The sequence below is a fragment of the Lepisosteus platostomus genome, chromosome 1 (assembly GCF_059453375.1).
Source record: "Lepisosteus platostomus isolate fLepPlt1 chromosome 1, fLepPlt1.hap1, whole genome shotgun sequence".
NCBI lineage: Eukaryota > Metazoa > Chordata > Actinopteri > Semionotiformes > Lepisosteidae > Lepisosteus > Lepisosteus platostomus.
The window spans coordinates 75,593,104-75,612,575 of NC_142611.1; the positions used below are offsets into that span (position 1 = coordinate 75,593,104).

Consider the following 19,472-nt stretch of genomic DNA (forward strand, 5'->3'; position numbering starts at 1 on the left):
CTTTTTCCATTCCCCACCAATATGTATTTCACAAAATGCCTGCAAGGAATATAGCAGCATACACAGTAATAAAGTAGACTGAAAAAACAGAAACCTTGTACACTGAAGTTATGTAATCTGTATTACCAACAGTGTTCTGTGTTGAACATTTTAGGCCACAGTGCACATTTTCTACGTTTATATGTTATTTGGAGCTATATTCTGCTGGTCCAAAGCTTTCACACAAAGGAGAAAATGATTAGAAGAAACTAAGATTAAACAATTTAATTTAAATAAGGTTTATTTTGTTGTTAAAATTACAGAGTTATTAGTATTGTTTATCCTGGTGTAAATTAAAATGTGTTCATATATAATATGTATTTTTTAATGTCAGTATCAACCCAGTATCAATTAGCCTTTCAACTCAGTAAATACTCTCAATACTGATTAGATTTGCAAGCAGCTCAGCTAGACAAGAATTACTTAGCATGAGAACTAATTCAGGTACCTTTGAAATATTCCTTTTAATTGTTTCAGGCAGATTCTGTAAGTACCATTTCTTTTTCAATTAATAATAGGCCAAAAGAGAACACCTCAAAACTTTCTTTCTATTCTGCACATTGCCATTTCATCACCTCACACCAATAAGAATATAGATCTGAAATAAAATAGTCGTGTAATTAGAGAATAACTACAAATTGTTTTATATGGCCTGCAACAAACAAGATGGCCTGCACAATGGCCTGATCAAATCGATCTTGAAACAACAGAATACAGCCTATATACCTTAGGTCTTTCAATATAAACAAACAGAAAAATGGACTAAGGTAAGTAATGTTTACCAGCATATTCACATATCACTTGAAACACATATCATTTGAAATATTAAAAAACGTAATGTTTTATCATGCTCTTATGATCTTCTACCACATAATAAATCAGATGGTATGCTGTTTGAAAGAAGCCAAGTGTCAGGATTTTAAACATCCAGAAATGTAAATTACATAAAGTAACTTAGAACCTGATAAGACTGAATTTACAATGCTTCTGAAATGTCTAAAGGACACTCAGAAAACACTAATAAAAGAGCCTGTATTAGGTACACCCAATTACTGCTTTTCGAAAGCCTGCACTTATTCAGAAACAGTTCTACTAAAAAATGTGAGTATGATATATGAACTAACACAGAGCATCTGTAATTAAAGTCTGTATTAGCAGGAAAAAGTATTATTCTCATCATCATAGTAATAATAATAATAATAATAATAATAATAATAATGTAAATGAAACACAAGGAATTTGTCTATGAGACACGCAGTTAGATCCATCAGCAAGATTGCAGGGTACTTATTTGTGAATTTAGGCAGAGAACACAAGTGCTGTGATTCATCAGGTGCCTATTGGGAATTCTATGCCTGTCACTATGTCTCTGCAGAGCACTAAGGTAAAAAAGGTGCTGGCAAGTGCCTCAGGAAATGACTTTGATGGTTTGTAAACACCTAATTGTGTAAATAATACAGAACTGTGCATGCAAAACCTTATCCAGGTTAGAAATATTAGTCCTAGCCTTTTTTGTCATGACCTTAACAACTACAGTTACTGTACAGACTTTTATTTGTTTCAACCACCACTATTGTTATTAATGAGACGTATAATACTCAGTAAAGTAGTGCCTTGACATCTGGGAATTTAACGTTGGCACAATCACTTATTTGCGATACGGTCTGGCAGACGTAGTCTTTAATAGAAGAAGAACAGACCAGGATAAAACCGAGCTGAAGGTTGGTAACCACAACTCAGATTAGAGGTGCAATAAAATAGGATCCTGAAACACAAATCTGCAGTAGGTAATGAGTGAGCCTTTCCTTGTCCCTTCTCAAGTACCCACTAGCAGGCATCCGCATATCAACATGGTCTTGTTTTGGTACTGTAACAAAGGCTTCAGGTTCTGTGTCACCAGCGTGGGGAATGACAGGCTCACTCACAGTTTTATTTCCTGTTTCATTATAGTGGGGCGTGTTAATCAAAGAAGCAGAGAGACTACTACTATTATAAGTTTGTGATCACTGTTGTTTCTTTCAGCTGATCAATGTTATGTAAATTAACTTAAAGACAATGCTTTAGTATTTTAATTATATCAGGGAGGGTTACTTACAGTACAGTATGTCTTTTAACCATATATACTATATACAATAATACATTATATGATGGTATAGGGGTGGACCTGGTTATACGAGAATTTGGCTATTGATGATGGTTCTCTGCACTGAACATTTATGAATGTCAAAACCAAACTTTCAAACTTTCTGTCAGTTTTGTCAGTAATGTTATGTTATTTTAATATAACTGTTGTATTTTTCTATGGTTCAATTCTAACGTCTTATTAACTGTAATTACTGTAGAACCGTGGTTCTCAAACTCTGGTACGCATAGCACTGCTGGTATACGGAGCGCCCCCCAGTGGTACGCCAGATGACCCTGGAAATCTGTTGTGTGCACTGGAAAAAGTGGGACGGGTTTTACTATTTTCTATTTTAATAAAATGAGTTTATGTGTCAAATCCGCAACCTACGTACTACGATACAGTGCACGCTAATACTTGAGTGGACACAAAAGTTATTATGTAATTCTATACCATTGTATAGTAATGCCTGCTACGAATGTAACAATTGTATTTAAAAAAGTTATCTTCAGCAACATATAAAATAGGGAGGTAGGAGAATGTGCGTGATTTTGAAACAAGGCCAATCTTGTGAGCACAGGAAAGGGTGATAGATAACAGAAAAATATTTAAGGACTGTTCTAGGTCAATTTGAGAAAAATTCACCGATCGTCTCTGTTTTGCTACCGTGCGCATAAAATAAAAACTGAAACGGAAACAGGGGAAAATGCAAGCTTGCAGACTGCTAAAGCAGGTAAGCCCCACACTATTTGTGAAGAACTTTGTTTACCATTGGCTAAAGAGCTGACACGTATTATGTGTGGAGAAAAAGCTGCTAAACAGCTCGACCTGCTGCCCCTTTCAAATGACACAGTCACTCGTAGAATTATTGATATGGCAGATGATGTCAAGTGTACGCTGATAGAGCACCTTAAGATGAGCAGATGCTTTTCACTGCAATTAGATGAGTCTGTAGATGCCATTGATTTGGCCAATTTGCTCGTTTACGTTAGATATGAGTTTGAGGGCACATCCAGCCGCCACCAACAAGAACTACAGGAGAGCACATATTTTAGCTTCTGAATGAATTTATCCAAGAGAATGGCATCGACTGGAAAAAATAAGTTGGAGTGTGTACAAACAGTGCTAGAGCGATGACAAGCCGACACAGCAGTGTAGTTGCAAGAATTAGTGAGGTTATTCCAGATATGAAGTGGACGCACTGCAGTATCCACCACGAGGCCTTGGCCGTCAAGAAAAAGCCTGAGGATTTAAAATCTGTTAGACTCTGCTGTCAAAGCTGTGAATTGTATCAAGGCTTGAGCAATTAATTCACATCTGCTTTACTCAACTAAACAGGCTCCCCCCTCTCACTGAAATGGTAAGTGCTCAGTGCTTTTTTATTATACTGTATATGTGTGAGAGTGTGTGTGCACGTGCGCTGTTGGTCACTGAGAATTTCTGGGGTCCCTATGAGAAGGTGACTTGTAGGTGGTACTTGGATGCTTTGGTGTGGTACTTGGTCCAACAAGTTTGAGAACCACTGCCGTAGCATGTATCATTAAATCTAACATTAAAGAACAGTCAGAATAATTAAACACATTTACTTTTTCCTTATTCAGATTATTAATACTGCATATGAAACCTTAACACTCTAATACTATATAAGAGTGAATAATTATGAGACAGAAAAACTCAATTTTATCAGAAAGATCATGCATACTGTATATTGTTTTGCATCAGTGAGCAACCAAACTTTCTCCAGTCAAATCAAAATATCAGAAACAGAATGAAACACACCTCAGTATTCCTTAATAATAATAGATTATATGATACTATGAGCTTTAAACACTAGCAAAAGTCTGAATAACCCAAAGATGAAAAGAATAGGTTGTTTGCTTCTAATACTTTAAAAAAAGACTTTACAGATCTTAAGAACCAGATGTTCTCTCTTTCAGTCCAAGAGCTCAATGCACTTCTTCAGAACCCTTCATAAATTTGAAAGTGGTTTCTATTTTTGTTTGCTTCTGATATGTTTTATTATAAATGCACATAAAAAAAAAACATTAGTTCTTATGTGTAACATGATTTTAAATTAAGACTCACAACTCTTGGCTCTAAGACATACAATAATACTTTAAGGCGTAGAATCTAAATGTTACATCAAAGTTCCTTTTATGTGGTTGTAATTGCCAAATATAGCACATATTACTCTTGGGAGATTATACCTGACTGTCATATTCTGCTGTACTTAATTAAACATTATGTCCTCATTTCACATTTCTGCATGTTTTCATCCCAATGACTCTAGAGTTCATTGATGTAAACCCCCCAAAAACAGAACTAAATTTCCCATGTTTGCCATTTAAAGGGGGAGAGGTCCTATCAATGTGGCTAATGTTTAACTGAAGTCAAATTTATTATTTTCAGAATAATATCACAGATGCCAACTGGAGCCACACCAAAACTGTACACAGGAATATTGTCCCTCTACCATTTCTTGAACAAAAGGACTTCAGCAATACCTATAGAAGCTTACTTTGTATAATATACAATGTCTGTCTACTATTCCATTAATTCATTCTATTTTATAAAATATTGTACTGCTCTATTTATGAATTAGCTATCAAAGGCTCGTGCACAAAATAAAAACCATAAAAAATTGACTCATGAATGAGCAAAAAGAAAGTCTGACTACCTATACTCTGCAGAGGACAGATGTCTACAAAAGTCCCAATGTTGCTGTTCCAACAATTTTACAGTGTTGTATTGTCATACCATAAGCACTGTCTTTGTCCAAATGAAGACTTTGATAGATACACAGTGTGCGACATATATGTGTAATGTATAGAATATGTCATGGTATTTTATAGCCATAGCAGCGTGTGAGTTGAGGTAAAACCACTAAAATAATCAGCATAATATCATATTGCTATGCACTATACTGTATCAATTTATCACTCCCGTGGCCACTGATGATCTAAAGTCTACTTTAAGACTTCTTAAAGCTATTTTTTATCTTTTTCTTTTTAATTAGCTGTGAGTCACCATGTTGAAAAGATTTAAGTCCCTTTGTATTACTTCAATATCTGTAGAGTGAATTATCAGGGCTCATTATTCTTACCCTTTGTTACTCATATGATTGTTCCTTGTTCATATTGCATACTGCAAATCTAGAATATACTGTAAGTCACAATGGATAGGATCCACTTCCCCCATGACCCTGAACTGGATGAAGCGGTTAGAAAATGAATGGATAATGACGAAAATGTTAAATTACAGTATATTGCAGTCTTCAATACAGTTATAATTTAATGCCTCCTAATGCAGAATGTTTTTGGTTTGTTCTGATTTTCAACACACCTCAATATTTTATCACAGAGGTCCTTGCGTGAAAGTTATTCTTTGACTTCAAGTTTATAACGGCAATTATAAATGACCTTAGTGTGTGTATGTTTTCAAAAAAGTACAGCTGCACTGCAGGGCACATTTAGACTTGGTAGAAAACTGGGACAGTGAGGATCAAGGATATTGCAGTCTTTCCATCTGGGACATCCCAAATGAGTGTGCATTCTGTACAACAGAGTATGCATTAACACACACAAATTAATTTGCCCTTTTGAAAGACAAAGGGTAAAATACTAACAGATTTTAGTGGGTAGTTTGCCTTCCTAGGTATTATACATGGAATGTGCCGTGTAATATGCTTGACGGAAATGATTAGTCAGTTACCATATTCCTTAAATATGCTACTAGGATGCCAAACAGCTGTGCAGGATTACATGATACGCTCCAGCATGTCAACAGGGAGGACACCTTGGTGCACGAATTTTACAGGCAACCTAATTCAGACCATTAGCATTTAGTGATCCCAAGTTCCCTACCCCCAGTGTGCAACACAGTGGTGTGAGTTAGGCAGAAGAGGAGCTCTATGAATTGTGACTTTGCATATTTGGATCTCCTGCATCTGCCACAGGAAGGGTTTGTTTCTCAAGCTGGTCCCCTCTTGGCCGGCCTTTCAAGGTATCATGTCGTGGCCTGTTGCTACCACTCAGGGCTTAGTTGAGGACAATGTAGCAGTCAAGTGCCAAGGTCTGGACATAAGGGGCAGAGAAATTGGGCTTGGGAAAATGGCATGGTTTAATATCTGTATACGCTTGCAAAAGATTTCTTTCCTTGAGGAAATAATGGTAAGGCACCATCTCTAGTGGCAGGATTTTGGTATGAGTGCTAGAAGGTAACCATCACGTGATCTTTTGCACCAACTTCAGGAATGTCTATAGATAGGGGCACCCCTTGGTTGGCTTGTTGGTGGAGAAGACTCGGCAGGGTGCACCATTACAATACACTTCTCTCTGTGTTTAGTTTTCTGTTTTAGTGCTTTAATGCTGTGTTTAGTGCTAGTCTTTTTTAGTCTTCTAGCCTAAACATCTTTAGGACCCTCTGAAACCAGCTACTTTAGAATATGAGGAATACACTTAATGCACCTTAACTTTAAGTCAACATTCAGGGAAGGTTCTATTTTTTTACATTTCAGATCATTTTCTTAGGCCACGTGAAAAATAGCCCTATGCCTGGTTGGGTTTCTTTTGAGGGTTTACTTACTTGCAAAAGACTAGTTTACCTAAATGATGCAAAGGGCCATCTTATGAAGATGATGAGAAAATAATGTTTTAAAATAACGCACAAAAAAAAAATCAAAAGAATCTCACCAGAAAATACAAGGCTATCTGATGACATTTTGTTTGAGTGAAACTGTTTAGAATACATTGTTAATCTACTGCAGTACAGTGAGACTGAAACACTTTGTGCCTTTTGATTTAATATCTTTTTAATGCTCCTGTCAAAACTGTTCCTTTAATAGACATTACCATGTTATCATGTCCTTAGTAGTTAATACTATTTTATATTTTTCCTTATGACTCACAAACTATAAAATCCGAGTAGTTGTAGATCTCTATGCCTGAAAAGACAGGTGAGAACTTGGGCACAGAGAATTGTGCCAAACTTTCACTGTGTGATCCCAACCATTCATACTGAACTACAAGCTCATTAACATTTTCACATAAACCGCTTCCATGTGAAAATAGCTGAGGTTATGCCAGGTTTGTCAAGTCATTGTCGCATGTAAGAAACTTACCCTTTCCTTCTCTTTGACGTTTTTTATCCACAGACCTGATTCTCTTGCACTTTTCTACCAAACTTCTGCATTAATTTTCACTTCAAGTAAAAAATAACTTCACATGTGACAGTTTTTCATTTTTTTTCCTTAGTAAATAAAAATTATCTTAAAACTATTTCAAAAAAGGCATTCTGTGGGAGCAACACACACACAAAAACAATTTAAAAATGTGTAATGGTATACAGTATGCAATTTTAAACTTGACTTGAGAATCTTAATGTACATGCTGACAAGTAATATTAGTTCTGACACCTACAAAAAGTGCTTGTATGAACTTCTATTTATTCAGTTTACAAAATTGTGAAATAAAACAATGTCCCATGAGACTGTACGTATGAGACTGAAATGTATTTTCTCACATATTTTAAAAGTGAAACATTTTCTTTTGGTAATTTTGTCCAAAACTGTGACAGGTACACACTAAGGAGCTTGTTCTACTATTTTTTCACCTGCCAACAAGGACTGCCAATCTTTTTTCTCATTTGTAAGATGCATGAAGTCATTAATCTGGCAAGAGATACATAGCAGAGATGCGTCTCTAACCTATGTGTATTTTCTGAAGCACAATAGAGAATGGATTTCAATTTCTGTTTTTCTCATTTCACACTGATTACAAAGCCCCACGATTTCGGTCTCGTGTAACAATGCCAACCTGTTCTGATCACTTAACTGAGGACAAATATAAATCGATTTTTGGCCATTAGCTTAGCTTTACTTCTGGTGTGTGTGGACACTGAATTATTCAGTTAATTTGCCTGTTTGAATTTCATTTTGTATATGGAACATAACCATTTTCAAGTTAGTTTGCCTATGTATTTGATTTTGTATATGGAACATACCCATTTTCAACTTTGACAACACAAAGTAGTTTTCAGCTTCTGTTTTTACTTGTGCTGTTCTGTTGTTTGTTGATATTAACTTGTTTTGCTCCAAGTGCAAAGAGGTTAATGGCATTTTCTTCTGTGGCTAGACTTTTCTTATATCTTTAAAGCCCAGAGGTTTTGTTGGCAATAGAACAATAAGTAATCCAGTACTTTTTTTAAAGAAACAAAAACATACAGGAACTCATAATTCTCCAGAGCTTAAAACTGTACACAGACCAGTCTCCTAGATTTAGATTTAAACTTTATTTTTCAATGTAGTCACATTGAGATAAAAATCTCCTAGATCTACAGTAGTTGTAAAATAGTTTTTATAACTTCTAGCTCAAACTTAATCATCAGCATGACCAAATTTCAAACTTACTGAACCATCCTCTGAAAAAGAAAAATAGCAAGAAATATAGTGTTTTTAAAATAAAAAATAGCAGAGAAGTTCTGCTGTTAGTTGAAGCTTAAAGATGGACAAGTGCATTGACTTCGTTTCAGCTCTAACTACCTGGCAAAATTTGCAATTCAGTTAACAAAAATCTATATTTGAAGCTCAACAAAACAGCATCAGTGTGTTCCTTTATTTTAGTCAAATTTTAAAAATATTCAGCTTCATTTATCTTTAGCGTACTTTTTGCAATGTACCAGATGTTGTTTTTTTAGAGTTCAGTTACCCAAAATAAAGTCAGTACTTTTTGTTTTATTCAGAATCTAATTTTTGCTTGATACAGACTAAAGCACATCCACCTGCATCCCACTAATGCACATCATAAAACATAGCACATCGATAATTGTTTACTGGGGCCAAAGGTGAAAATATTTATCTTAAATTTATGAAGATTCCAGAGCTAACGAGCCAAGCCAGATTTGTAAGCTCAAAACAAGAACAATTGCTATGCTTAACAGATTTATATAGTATGTGCATCCAGTTTATTATTTTAAGTATAATACTATGCAGACTGAATATCAAACTACAGTGATTAAATAAATATAAAGAAATAAATTAGTTAGATGATGCTTAAGCAGCACATCATATGAACAGTATTCTGATTACTTCTTCACACTTGTTCAGATTTACATATGGGATTGTTTCTACGTCAGGCAAGCAGCCTACTAACAACTAACACATTTTACCGCAGAAACCAGAGGCCTAAATAATAGCTTGATGAGGCAATACTCCATTGCAGAGGATGTGTCAGCACAGCTATGAGTGCTTGGGGAATACATAACTCAGCATAATACAGAATTCCTATCAGACACTTTCAAAGCAAATGCATTTTATCTTTCAATTTTATGGATTTTTTTAGCTGTGCAGCACTCTGCAACACTGTCATTAACTGCAAAATCTTTGGCTGAGAACTAGAGTCGCTCCCTTGTGTACAGGCAGAAGAATCATAATAATGTGTTTAATTTATCTGTCTGTGTTATAAATTGGCATTAAATGTTGTTTTTTTGCAGAAAAGGATTCCGGAAATTTTAAGGCTAAAGATACTAAGCAACAGTTCTGAAATTGCACAGACACAATATTTAATAAAAAGAACAGAGCTTTTTTTTTCCCCTTTATAAAGAACAAAGCTGACAAAATGACACGAATTAGACAAATCTGGAACTTCAAAGCAGTTCAAGGATCATATCTATTAGATTCTTTATAAGAATCTTAATAACAGTTACATTTATCTTAAGGAGTCTCAGTCACTGTCTATCTTTCATAAGAAAATTGAAAATAGTCTTTCTCATATTTGAAGTTAATTCCCACTCATTTTATTGAGGGTTTTAGTATTCTTGAAACCAAAGACATTATCACAAAACACTTTGGATCTGATATCCTGGAAGCTAAAAGCGGTAATATAAAACCTCATTTTATTTATGAAACAAAAGCAAAGAACCAAATTGCTCCTTTAATTCACAATCAATTTTTAAGAGTAACTTAAACTTACTCTTGAATCAACTTGTTGCTAGCAGCCAAAAGGGTTAGATGGGCTGAGTAGCCTTCTCCCTTTTGTAATCTATAGTATCTTATGTTCCCATGTAGCAAATACAATAATTCCCTGCCTACAATATAATGTTCACCTGCACATCATGTATGAACTGAATGGATTATATCACTTCAGATGGAAAGAAGTGTTCTGTATAACCTGATATTATCTCTACTGTTTTCTTTATGCACATTTCTCCAACTGCTTTGCTAGCGTCATTAGGGTTCAGCCAGAGACGTGAAGGCTATTTAGTGGTACATGACATACTAAGATGCGGGATTCAAATGGTTTTCATCAAACACAAGAGCAAAATTACAAAAACAAGTTTCTTATTATGGGACAATTATGTCATAAAAATAATTAAACTGTATAGAGCCGGATACTTCATTATCTTGATCAGGGACATTGCACTACTATTTAATTAAAAAAGGAACTTTAAATTTAATTAAATTGTGCACTATTTTAAGAACCTGCATCTAATGCCATACAATACCATTACTAATTACCTTTGGAACATTTCTGTTCAGTTACAGCCAGGCCGGAGTCTTTACAGGTGAACATCAATATTACATTTAAATGAGAAGTTGTTTCAGTTTAGGATTCTTTGTTTCTTATACTCATTTAGAGCTTTGCAGTGTCTCATAACAGTCTGAATTTTAATGCAGACAGATGACTTGAGTGGCTCTATGAAGACAAAATACACCCTGTTTAACATCCACTCTAAAAGCTTTCAAAAACTCAGACGTCAAGTAGGATTTAAATGTGTATCAATTGCAGTTTCCTGTTACAGCACCGGCTTGCAATAAAGCTGCGCTATTAAAGAGAAAAAATGTTTTGAAGAAATGACAGTAAAAAGGAAAGGCTGTCAAGTGCAAAGGGAAACAGGGGGGCAATTACAGAGTGGACTGAATCTTTCTTCCTTCATTAAGATTTTACTAATTTGAAGGAAAGAAATTAGCATCGGTGAGTCTCCACTGCCAATTTCTGTTACCTCCAAAGGGATCAAATCTCTCTGCCAGCTCATGGTAACCATAGCTCTAATATTACATTTTTTATTTCAATTACAAATGCCTTTCACATGTCCAAATTAACCTATGTATTCTGTTTCACAGAGAATTAGAGTTTTTTCAACACTTGAACAAAATCACACAAAACATTATACCCTTATTTTTAAAGAGATTGAAAGTCTTCTTCCCAGATATACAGTACTTACCCAAAATCTCCTTGCAAACACATTTGATATTAAGTGTACTGTAGTTGTTTACTACCGACATCAAGAGATTACATGAGGATGCAAGTCTGAATGACTGAAACACTTTAAATTTGATCTTGTTCCATTTATGACCAGTAGGGTTTAGCATAAAAGTAATGCATAGGACTTGAATAAAGCACATCGAGTAAAAGTCAGGTCTCTGATTCACTGTGGCTGGTATTAGGTGGGTCAAATTCAGCTCAGGGATCCTGGGATCATCTCACACCAGAAAACATTGTTGCTAAAAGCAGGTCTAGAGTGGTTCTTCTCTTTGAATGGAATATTTCAATGGGTTTAAATATGTACCCATTTCTGCAGCATTGCTACTTGTGGCAAGGTGAAAAAAAACATTACTGCCAATTGACGCCATGGTTCAAAGACAATAAAATTATTCCCAAAACTTAAGATGCAATATTTAAGTGAAACAGAGATGCCTTTCCCTAAACTAAATCTTATGTATGACAAAATGACATGTATGTGTGAAATGTATTTGGCTATACCATCCATTTTTTACTACAACTAAACTGATGTTCTGTAGTGGCTAGGGATGCCTAAGACTAATAAATTATGGGATTTGACAGCATTTTCCCAGTCTTTTCCAGCTGTACTTTATGAAAGTGTTCTTCATAGTGCCCTAACTAGGATATTTCACTTCTCACATGGAATGGGAGTTGCAACACAGATTTAACACGTACTAATGTAACATTAATTAATTAAATTAATGGGTGGTGCTGTGGCTCTGTGACTAAGGATCTGCGCCTGTGGCTGGAAGGTGGCTGTTACATATCCCGTGGCCGTATAAACGGCTGACCCTGCGCTCTGACCCCAAGCTTCTCTCTCCGTGTCTGTGTGTCTCATGGGGAGCAAGTTGGGGTATGTGAAAAGACAAATTCCTAATACAGGAAATTGCATATGGCCAATAAAGTGATAAAGTGATAAGTGATCTTAAAATGGAGACAAAATTGCATCAGAAAACTAGAGAAGTATCAGTCTTTCTCCTATTACTGGTAACTTTACGAAATAGAGCTAAACTGGAACAATACTGACTAAAGGTCCTGTTTATCTCATTTACGGTGATTCTTTGAAGGAGCAAGAAGGACAGTTGACAACACTAAAGTATATGACATAAAATATTTACTCTTCCAAAAAGCTCTTGATAAGGTCCCTAATGTTTTTGGTTGATTTTCAAATGAAAAAAAAAGGAATACAAGGTAATTTGTGCACACACTGTGTAATAAAGATTGGACAGATTTAAGCAATGATGTGCTCCATGGAGATGCTTCCTTATCTTTAGCAATAGTTAGGCTTAGATAGTTAGCAAACTAGTTGAATTGTAGAAGAGACAAAAATAAGTGGAGTGGCAAATACAGAAACAGTGATACGAGAATTACAAAATAGATTTAGTAAAAAGCGTGCATTGGCCAGACACTTGGCAAATTAAATTTAATGTTGATACATGCAAAGTGATCCACAGAGGAAGTGGGCACATACAATATGCATATCGCATGGGTGATTCTGAGCTGAAGGAAGATATGCATGAAAGAGATCAAGGGGGAAGCAATAAAAAACCAAACCTTGAGTATATAGCGAAACATGTGGAATTTAAATCAAGTGAAGTAAAGCTCAAGCTTGGTAAAACCTCATTTATAATATTGCAGGCAGATTTGGTCACCATACCATAAAAAATATAGCCTTAGAAAGAGTTCAAAGAAGAGCAACATGAATGATTCCTGCTCTCAGGGGATTGTCATGTTAAAGGAGCTAAATATTTTCAGACTAGATGGAGATTTTATCCACCTATATATTCAACTATGTAAAATCCTAAGGGATATAGATAGGCTGCTTCAAGAAATTATAAATTCACTTAGCTACTAAACTATCAAATGGGATGTATATAAGCAGAATGGTCCCTTCTATTTGATGTTTTTTAAGTTCCTTTTATACTTATTTAATTTGAATTAGTCTTATACACAAATCAATTTAAAAACCAATGTCTGATGTGTGTAATACATCTGAAAAAGTAAGTGTTTATGTTGCATGTAAGATTAGAGTGATTCATGTGAAAATTGATCCATTTAAGGGTGTTCCAGACATAATCCCCTCTTCAGGTTTTCAGAAAGAAATGTTACCACAGTGGAGAAACTGCACAGTTCAATCTATATGCACGAAGTGAAAACGTAGAAATTTTAAGACAATTCAGTTACAAAACAGTTTTGATACAACAAGATACAAATAATATTCATACCTCTAAAACTGAGTGTCTTTAAGAAGGACTGGACTTATGTTATCTTACATATAAATTATAGTATTCTTGAACCTTTCAAATACACACTTTCAATATAAGTACTGTCCAATTCACGTGTGAAAATGTTTATTTGACATTATGTATCTAAGAGAACTAACATTAAGGAATAACAGGTCAGACATAAACAGTTCAGACTCAAAGAGTTTCTTCGGGTACTTCACTGGATAATCTGCTACATACTGTTTTACTGTTACTTTAACCTTTATCATTAACATTTCCAGAACTCAAAATGATGGCACCTAACACCATTGAGAACCTAGTTAAGACTTGGAATTACTTAATCATTAAAATGTGAGTTAAAACAGTAATTTACTAATCCAATGGCACTTACTCCATATTTGTTAGAGAGGCTCTGTTTCAATGAGCAAATAAATTAAATGATCAGTACTGATTTGAAGTGTTTGAGTGTGAGAGAGAATGAGCGTCAGTGTGTGAAATGTTATTTTAATAATATTTTCAAAATCCTTTAACATGTACCATCAGATCAGGGAAACTATGTTGATGCAGTCAATCAATAACACTAAAGCTCTGTTAGAAGTGAAGGTCAGAGATGATGATGTCAAAGATGAAAAGACAAGGGAATGAATACTATAAACCATATAGACTGTTCCCTGTAATTTAAATACATAAACTGGGAGTTTATTTTGCCTACTATTTATCAGGACAATTTAAGGAATTAAAATGAAAAAATAAAAAAATAGTATAGAGCAAAAACTAGTATATTGAGGAACACTCAACAATAAATAAAAGCAGAGGGGAATACGCATAATGTTGTGATAGAGCCATCACACACTTGTGCATTCCTACCCACCCTGTAACATCTTATTTGAATATTTCAACAGCTTTTATTTCCTTGTGAAACATGGGGTTAAAAAGAAAGAATTTAAAAAATACACTTACCTGAAACGGTTCCATTGGCACCAACACCAGGAAAAAAAGAAAAAAAAATGTTAGTTTTTGTGAGAAGCACCCACTGTATGTTTCACATTTTTATTTATTTCTCGGTACAAGGTTGCTTTATTTTCACTTGCATATTTATGCACATCTGTGTTCCATTCATACATTTTACTCTGGGACACAACTACAAGCATTTGAGAGTCTAGCAAAATACACTTGCATTTACAAATATCCCTGGCCCCTTTGCACCGGAAAAAAGCATATTTTTTCACATTTTTCTGTTCCATTGATTAGGAAATTCAATTATTACAGTAATTCAATTTGCACCTGTTTTTCATAAGAAAAGTCAAGACACCAAGCAGGTAGACAGACACCAAGACTTTCTTGTTTATTTTCAGCACTACTGTACACGCCTTTAAAGTGTTCAAACAAAAATAACACAAAGTGTTGAAAAAACAAAAGAATCCCAATAGATAATATCTTTTGACAGTAGCACAAGTCATGCTAAGTTTTTTTTCATTCATTTTTTTAAGAAATGGGATTAAAACCTTCAATTACAATATAGAGTTCCAACTGGATTAGTGTTTGATGATATACAGTATATTTGCAAGTGGGACAGCCCTTAATTGCAATCAATTTACCTCAGGAAATACCCACAGATGAATTTCCATCATCACTAACATGGCTTTGAAAACACCCACTGGGGAATGTATATACAGTCATATAGAGTAAGCATATGTTTTGCAAAAATCTAATACAGTGGAGAGATTAAGAAAGACTTTTCCCAAGATCAGCCCAGTATTGAATACATCACGAAGGCTATCCATCTCTCTCCAGATGTTAGAATCAAGTCTTGGATCATGCTGTGTCAACCCTAAATAACTTGACTTTTATGTTTGATTCACAAAAAAAATAAACTTTTGACTTTTCAAACTGATTTCTGAAGAATACAAGTAGTTATTGTTATATGGGCAGATAAGATAATTTATGAAGGTTAATTTCAAGGAGCTTTTGAAAGAGGAGCACTCTGTGGAGTGCAAGTCACTCTACTTTGGCACAGCTAGGAATGCACTACATTCTTGATTGCTAGTTTTATACTCCTGTAACAACATACCTTTAAAAGGATTTAAAAACAAATTGAGCTTGCATAGCTATGTCTCTTTAAAAATAAGCAGCTTCAAAATTAGACATCTCTGTCCTACATAAAATAATCAAAACAAACTGAAGAGCTGCAGCATACTCAAGTGAAACCCAAAGTAACAGTAACACACCAGTTGTGGAGCCTATCTTTCTTTGCCTGATAGCAAAGTACAGAATTGCTGCAAACTAATATACAGTCAGCATCTCCTTCAGATAGGATCTCTGCCTTGGCTAAGGGTTTGGGACTTCCAAGTAGCTTCAAATCAAAATTAATCTAAGAGTTTTAGACGTACTGGGAAGTTTTAAACATCCCTGAGGTATAAAGCCAAAATGGAAAACACATTAAAAAAACGGGTAACATGGTCATCTGAGGTAATACATGAATTTAAAATGAAGGACAGAGATACATGACTGCCTAAAAAAAGTGTATTGTATATCACTACACTATCAAAATGTATTTGGGAGGAATATAAAAAGGGCAGGGAGCCTGAGTAGCTCCAGGGTTTTTGACCTTTGATCATAATAGAGCAGGCTCTGTAGGATTCAGCAACAAATATCATTCTGAGAACTCAGAGCCCATAGTAATGCTTTGTACCATGAAGGCTTGCCACTTGTACCCAAACAGATATATTATATATCAGGTTTATGTACATACATAATTACAAATTGCTTAACAAACTGCACATGAAAGAGATCTGTATCACCATGTGGATGCTGCACACTGGTGGTGGTGGAGGGGAGTCCCCATTATCTGTAAAGAGCTTTGAGTCGAGTGTCCAGAAAGGCGCAATATACAGTAAGTGTAAGCAATTATTAATTATTATTATTATTATTATTATTATTATTATTATTATTTTGTATCACAAATAGGCTCTTTTCACATCTAGTGGCAGCAATGCAGGAACCCTTACTTGAAATATGCAATACAGTCAAACCTATGTAATTGTTACTCTGAGATAAAAATAAAATAGAAGGCCTACTGTATGAAATATGTGTACTACATGTCAGATACAATGTGATTTGTAATAGCTAAGGGATGTCAGGCATTCAAATGCTTCTGGTTAAAAAAAAAACTAAAGCACAAAGCTCACACAGTGGAACAGTTGTTAGTATCAGGTATTCAAGGTCTAAGCCGTCTGAGTTAAAATGGTCCAATGAGCAGTTCAAACCTTAATTCCCCCATGGACATTACCTGCTAGTGGGGATAAGTACAGGAGACACCCTTTCTCTCCAGTCCTACTTACTTAATAAGGGGGTTCAAGCAATGAGGATGAATTAGAGTTTTAGAGTTGGGCATAAAATTCAGGATGTGAAGCAGTGCAAAAGAACCATGTAACTACATGGTAAAATATCAGATTTATATTATACTGCATCATTTTCCTATATTCTGTATTGCTTTTATACAGAAGTGTTTGCTTGAATTCTCAATAAAGAGTGTTAAATATTCAGTACACATAATTTTCCATAATAAAAGTTAAACTTCAGAACAGCTTTTTAAAAGAGTATTGATGGTCAGTGGAGAAGACAAAATCCATTCAGCTAAAAACCTTCCACATCCATCATGCTGAGTATGGAAAAATGGATTTTTCAAATTAATAAAATATAATTGTCTTCCTGTGTAAAATACATCTACAAATTGTGAAGAATGCTGAACACACTATGTTTGCAATACTTTAAATATGGAGCTACATGGAGCACTGTATAATAGATGTAAAATGTACCACAAAATACATTTTGTAACCACGGACCTCTGTATTTTCAAATAATATTTAATTTTATATGGGCATATAGTTTTAATATACCACAAATGCTTGTTTGTTGTCATTTATAATGCATCAGATTAAATCAGAAAAAAAAACATGCCAAATCCATTTAGACCCATTAGTACCTTTTACTGTACAGAAATTAATGACTCATAAAAATAATTTTCTGAGACTTCAAAACAACTAACAGACATTTTCTGACAGCATTAACAAAGTGTTCATTAAATTTCTGGTTACATAAGCAAAAGTGACATACGCCAACGAACGATATCCATGCAGATTACACATGTAACCAAAAAGGTCAATACGTTCTTGTGGTGAAAATGTCACATCAATCATGCTGTCATCGCTTTCACATTCAAATGTGTCTAGTGTTTCTTCTTAAAATACCATCATTATCAACTTAACATCAGGGGGAAATAGCAAAAAACACCTCACTTAATTGTTGCAATCTGCTACTTATTACTGAGCCAAAGCTTATGTAATTGAAGGCCCAGCCAATTCATTTCAATTTGGAAGTAAACACAGTCCCTGCAAAGTGCTAAGAACAGGCTGATCAATATAGCGCTGATTTTCAAACACTGCCCACGTACATTCCAGAGCAGAACACTTTCACATGCATGTTGAATTACTATTGCAAAATGACAGCTGAAGACTGAAGGTTCAGGGCATTCAACCAGCCAGCCTTTCAACACTAATTAAAAGAGCACATGCAGTCACTACAATAAACAAAGTTCGGATTGGAACTTGATCAGGCTGCTTATTTTAGAAACAGTTAATGTTATTTAATGTATTGCAATAACTTTTTTTCCCAGTGAGCCATTTGCTGCTTGGCTTGGACATTCCTTCAGTCGGAGAGACAGCTGGTGAACCTGTTTATCTCCACTCGGCAGTTACCATGTGTAAATGCTTAAGGAGCATTAAAAAACAGGCCCTTAAGCTAAACTGCACCATTACTTGGCTCCCCTAAACAACACCTTACCCCCTTCACTTCAGATTTTTGCACAGCTCTTACACACCCCTTAAATGGGCAAAACAAAGCTTTGTAGTTATCGTCAATTTTGCACAAATTCAGCAATGTTTAAGATTCAAGTTATCTATCTACATTGCAATAGCTATCTGCTATACAGTACTTTGTACAGATAAATCCTTGTGCAAGTGTGACCGTCACGGTTCCGCGCGGGCTTGTGCCCTCTGCCACCCGTTTCATCCCGCAACACCTGGGGTGCGAACCTGGGTCTCTGGCGTAACGCAACAGGGAACCAGCCGCATGAGCTAAAGGAGACCTCCCTCAGCCCAGGCAGCCGAGGTCCCTGCTATGCGCAGGGAGGGCGATGACATCACTGTATCCGAACTAGCTCCGCTACAGGAAAACAAAAATATTAAATACTAAACATACACTATGTTGCAAGATGTTGTTAGATTTTCAATTACTGCAGATATATGTACTGTATATCCAATTACATTTAGGAAGTAAATTGAATACTCTATCCTTTTCTATATAGTACATTCACCTATTACTAGTGTTACATTGCCCAAAACTGGAGAGCTGTGCCCGTTGTGGCTAACAATCAGCCACAAAAAAATAGAGAAAAAATACAAACAGCACTTGTACTCGTGCAAATCTGACTAGTTTAATAAACTTACCTAAATCTAGATCATTCCTATATTAAGGTTCTACTTATTAACCAATTTTCCATGAAAAAAATGCACTCATGTCCACTCAAGCCCTTATGCCCTTACCACTTGTAATTAGTGAATTAATCTGTTTTCTATCAGGTAATCAATTTTCTGTTTTAGTCCTAATTATCATTTCCTTAACCTTACATGTAACAGAAGCAAGACTTATTAGTCAATAATTACAAGGTTCAGTTTTGTCATCCTATTGATAGATGGGTGCTACATTAGCAATTTTCCAGTCACTGGGTATTACCCTAGTTCTGAGTGA

General features: G+C 35.2%; 1 protein-coding gene across 3 annotated transcripts in view; it reads right to left on the bottom strand.

The window, feature by feature from the left end:
- ctnna2 (catenin (cadherin-associated protein), alpha 2) overlaps positions 1 to 19,472 on the bottom strand; it is a 562,621-nt gene that overhangs the window by 252,714 nt on the left and 290,435 nt on the right. For 2 of the 3 annotated variants that reach the window (XM_088637613.1, XM_088637605.1), the window contains exon 8: positions 14,625 to 14,643. The exons of the other annotated variant lie outside the window; for it this stretch is intronic. In XM_088637613.1, coding sequence (XP_088493739.1) covers positions 14,625 to 14,643 — 19 coding nt within the window. The remainder of the gene's footprint in view (positions 1 to 14,624; positions 14,644 to 19,472) is intronic. 3 annotated transcript variants of the gene reach the window in all.